Source organism: Terrapene carolina, unplaced genomic scaffold (genome assembly GCF_002925995.2).
Source record: "Terrapene carolina triunguis isolate 2854851 unplaced genomic scaffold, T_m_triunguis-2.0 Scaffold211, whole genome shotgun sequence".
Lineage (NCBI taxonomy): Eukaryota > Metazoa > Chordata > Testudines > Emydidae > Terrapene > Terrapene triunguis.
In genome coordinates, this window is record NW_020664562.1 from 26,331,580 (window position 1) to 26,333,451 (window position 1,872).

Genomic DNA, 1,872 nt, shown 5'->3' on the forward strand with positions numbered 1-1,872 from the left:
TTACCTTATCATATGACTCTGTTTTTACACTTAAATACTCAGGTTTTGGCAGCCAATGCAGAGGAATTATAATTTTTACAGCCTTGAAAAAAAATCTCTGTTTTGTAGCATTGAACAAGTAAGTAGAAGCCTCTTTAACCATGTCCTGGTAGGGAAAGAAAAGAAAAGAGTTACGAATTAAAAATTGAACGGTAGAGGCAATGAGTAGTTTAGCCTTGCCGGGAAAAAAGGGTACATAAAGTAACATTAAATATGTGAAGGCATAGAAAGAAACCAACCTTGGCTAAGGGAAGGGCTGGGACAGATTATTTCCCTCATGGAGCAAGGACAGACCAAATTGTAACTCTGAAAGACTCTGGATTGCTCCTAGAACAGTACAAATATACACCGCCCGTTGCTCAGGGCTTATGATAAAAACCACAATCTATCCCTTAAAATAAAACCTGAAAGAGATCCTTCCAAACATGAAATTTCCTCAAAAAAGTTACATGGGCTTGAGGTGAAGGATGGTTCTGTCCTAGACCAGTCCTTTTAATTAATCTGTAAAGTGTACTGCAGTGCTTGATGAATCAAATACAATTATAAATAGTAAGTAATAACCTGTGGTTTCCTTTTTCTTCTCCCTGTGATTCCTCATTTTTCTGCTCCACCTCTATTAGGTTCTACTTTCTTCCTGCCTCTACAGTGGGCATTACTTTGTCACTATTTTCCTGTTCCCCTCTTCCTTGCTCCTTCCCCACCTCTCCTGAGTAGTTTGGGGGTCACTAGTTAATGGCTATGCCCACCTCAGTTTATTGTTCTCTTTACAGCAAGTGAATGCTCAATGACCAGATCATGTGAACATGGATCAAAGATCTACACTGTGACACTGAGAACTTAAAGAATAACTAAAAACAGAAATATCACTATATATATATATATATACTCACACCAAGGGTTTTTAAGAATATCTGCAAGGACTGGGGGAAAGGAGGGATAAAAGCAAATGGCAAACATTGTAAAGGAGGTGCAGTAATTGGCAATTAAATATCCATGTTCTGGAGATTCTCTAGTCTAAGGTACTCATGTTTTGGAAAGAAGTAATTAAGAAGGAGGTGATACATAGAATCAGCCTGACCCTGAGCCATAATATTCCTGTTAAACTTCAAGAGATGAGTATACTAATTTCATTAACAGCAGCACTTGAATAAAAATTCAAGCTAAGAACCAATTTAGTAACCATAGAATTGATCTAGCTCCCACAAAAATGAAAAATAAATTAAAAAAATCCCTTGACATTAATGGGAGCTGGAACTGGTCTTTTAAGATTACTGCTAATCTAGAGGTAGAAATAACCTGAAAGTCTGAATATCATTGAATGACAAATATACAAATGTTCTTACCTGTATGTTTCTAATGATATTGTGATCTTCTGGTAACTCAGGGTTAATTGCAATAACAATATCCTCATAGCCACCATTTTTCAGCTGTACCATAGAACCTTTCACCACAGGTACTAGAAATAAAAGAACCAAGCTCTTAAACACCCTCATTGTCCCGTTCCCCACAATTTTTTGTTATAAAAATGATGGCACAGCAGCACTATTTATACAATTGCTTATTTACACAGAAGAGATTGTATATTTTATGGCAAGTACCAGTATATACGGATGTGCTGTGTAAATCAAGGTTGCATAACTGCATCCAATCTGATGGTGTCAGGTGATATATTAATACACTAGGGAAATTCCTAAAGCCTGTAATAATCTAAATCTGAACTATTTCCTCATCCATTTCATGCATCCTGAAGTGACCGATGTCGTGTTGTCATGAATATATTATAAATAATTTATAAGGAATTTAAATTTTACAGTATCACAAATCAACTTGCAA

General features: G+C 36.1%; 1 protein-coding gene across 1 annotated transcript in view; it reads right to left on the bottom strand.

Moving 5' to 3' along the window:
- Positions 1-1,532, bottom strand: part of LOC112109869 (endophilin-B1) — a 91,774-nt gene extending 90,242 nt beyond the window's left edge. The window contains exons 1-2 of the mRNA XM_026655772.2: positions 1,383-1,532; positions 5-145 (exon numbers count right to left, since the gene is read on the bottom strand). Of these exons, the coding sequence (XP_026511557.1) occupies positions 5-145; positions 1,383-1,532 (291 nt within the window). The remainder of the gene's footprint in view (positions 1-4; positions 146-1,382) is intronic.
- Between the last annotated feature and the right edge of the window lie 340 nt (positions 1,533-1,872).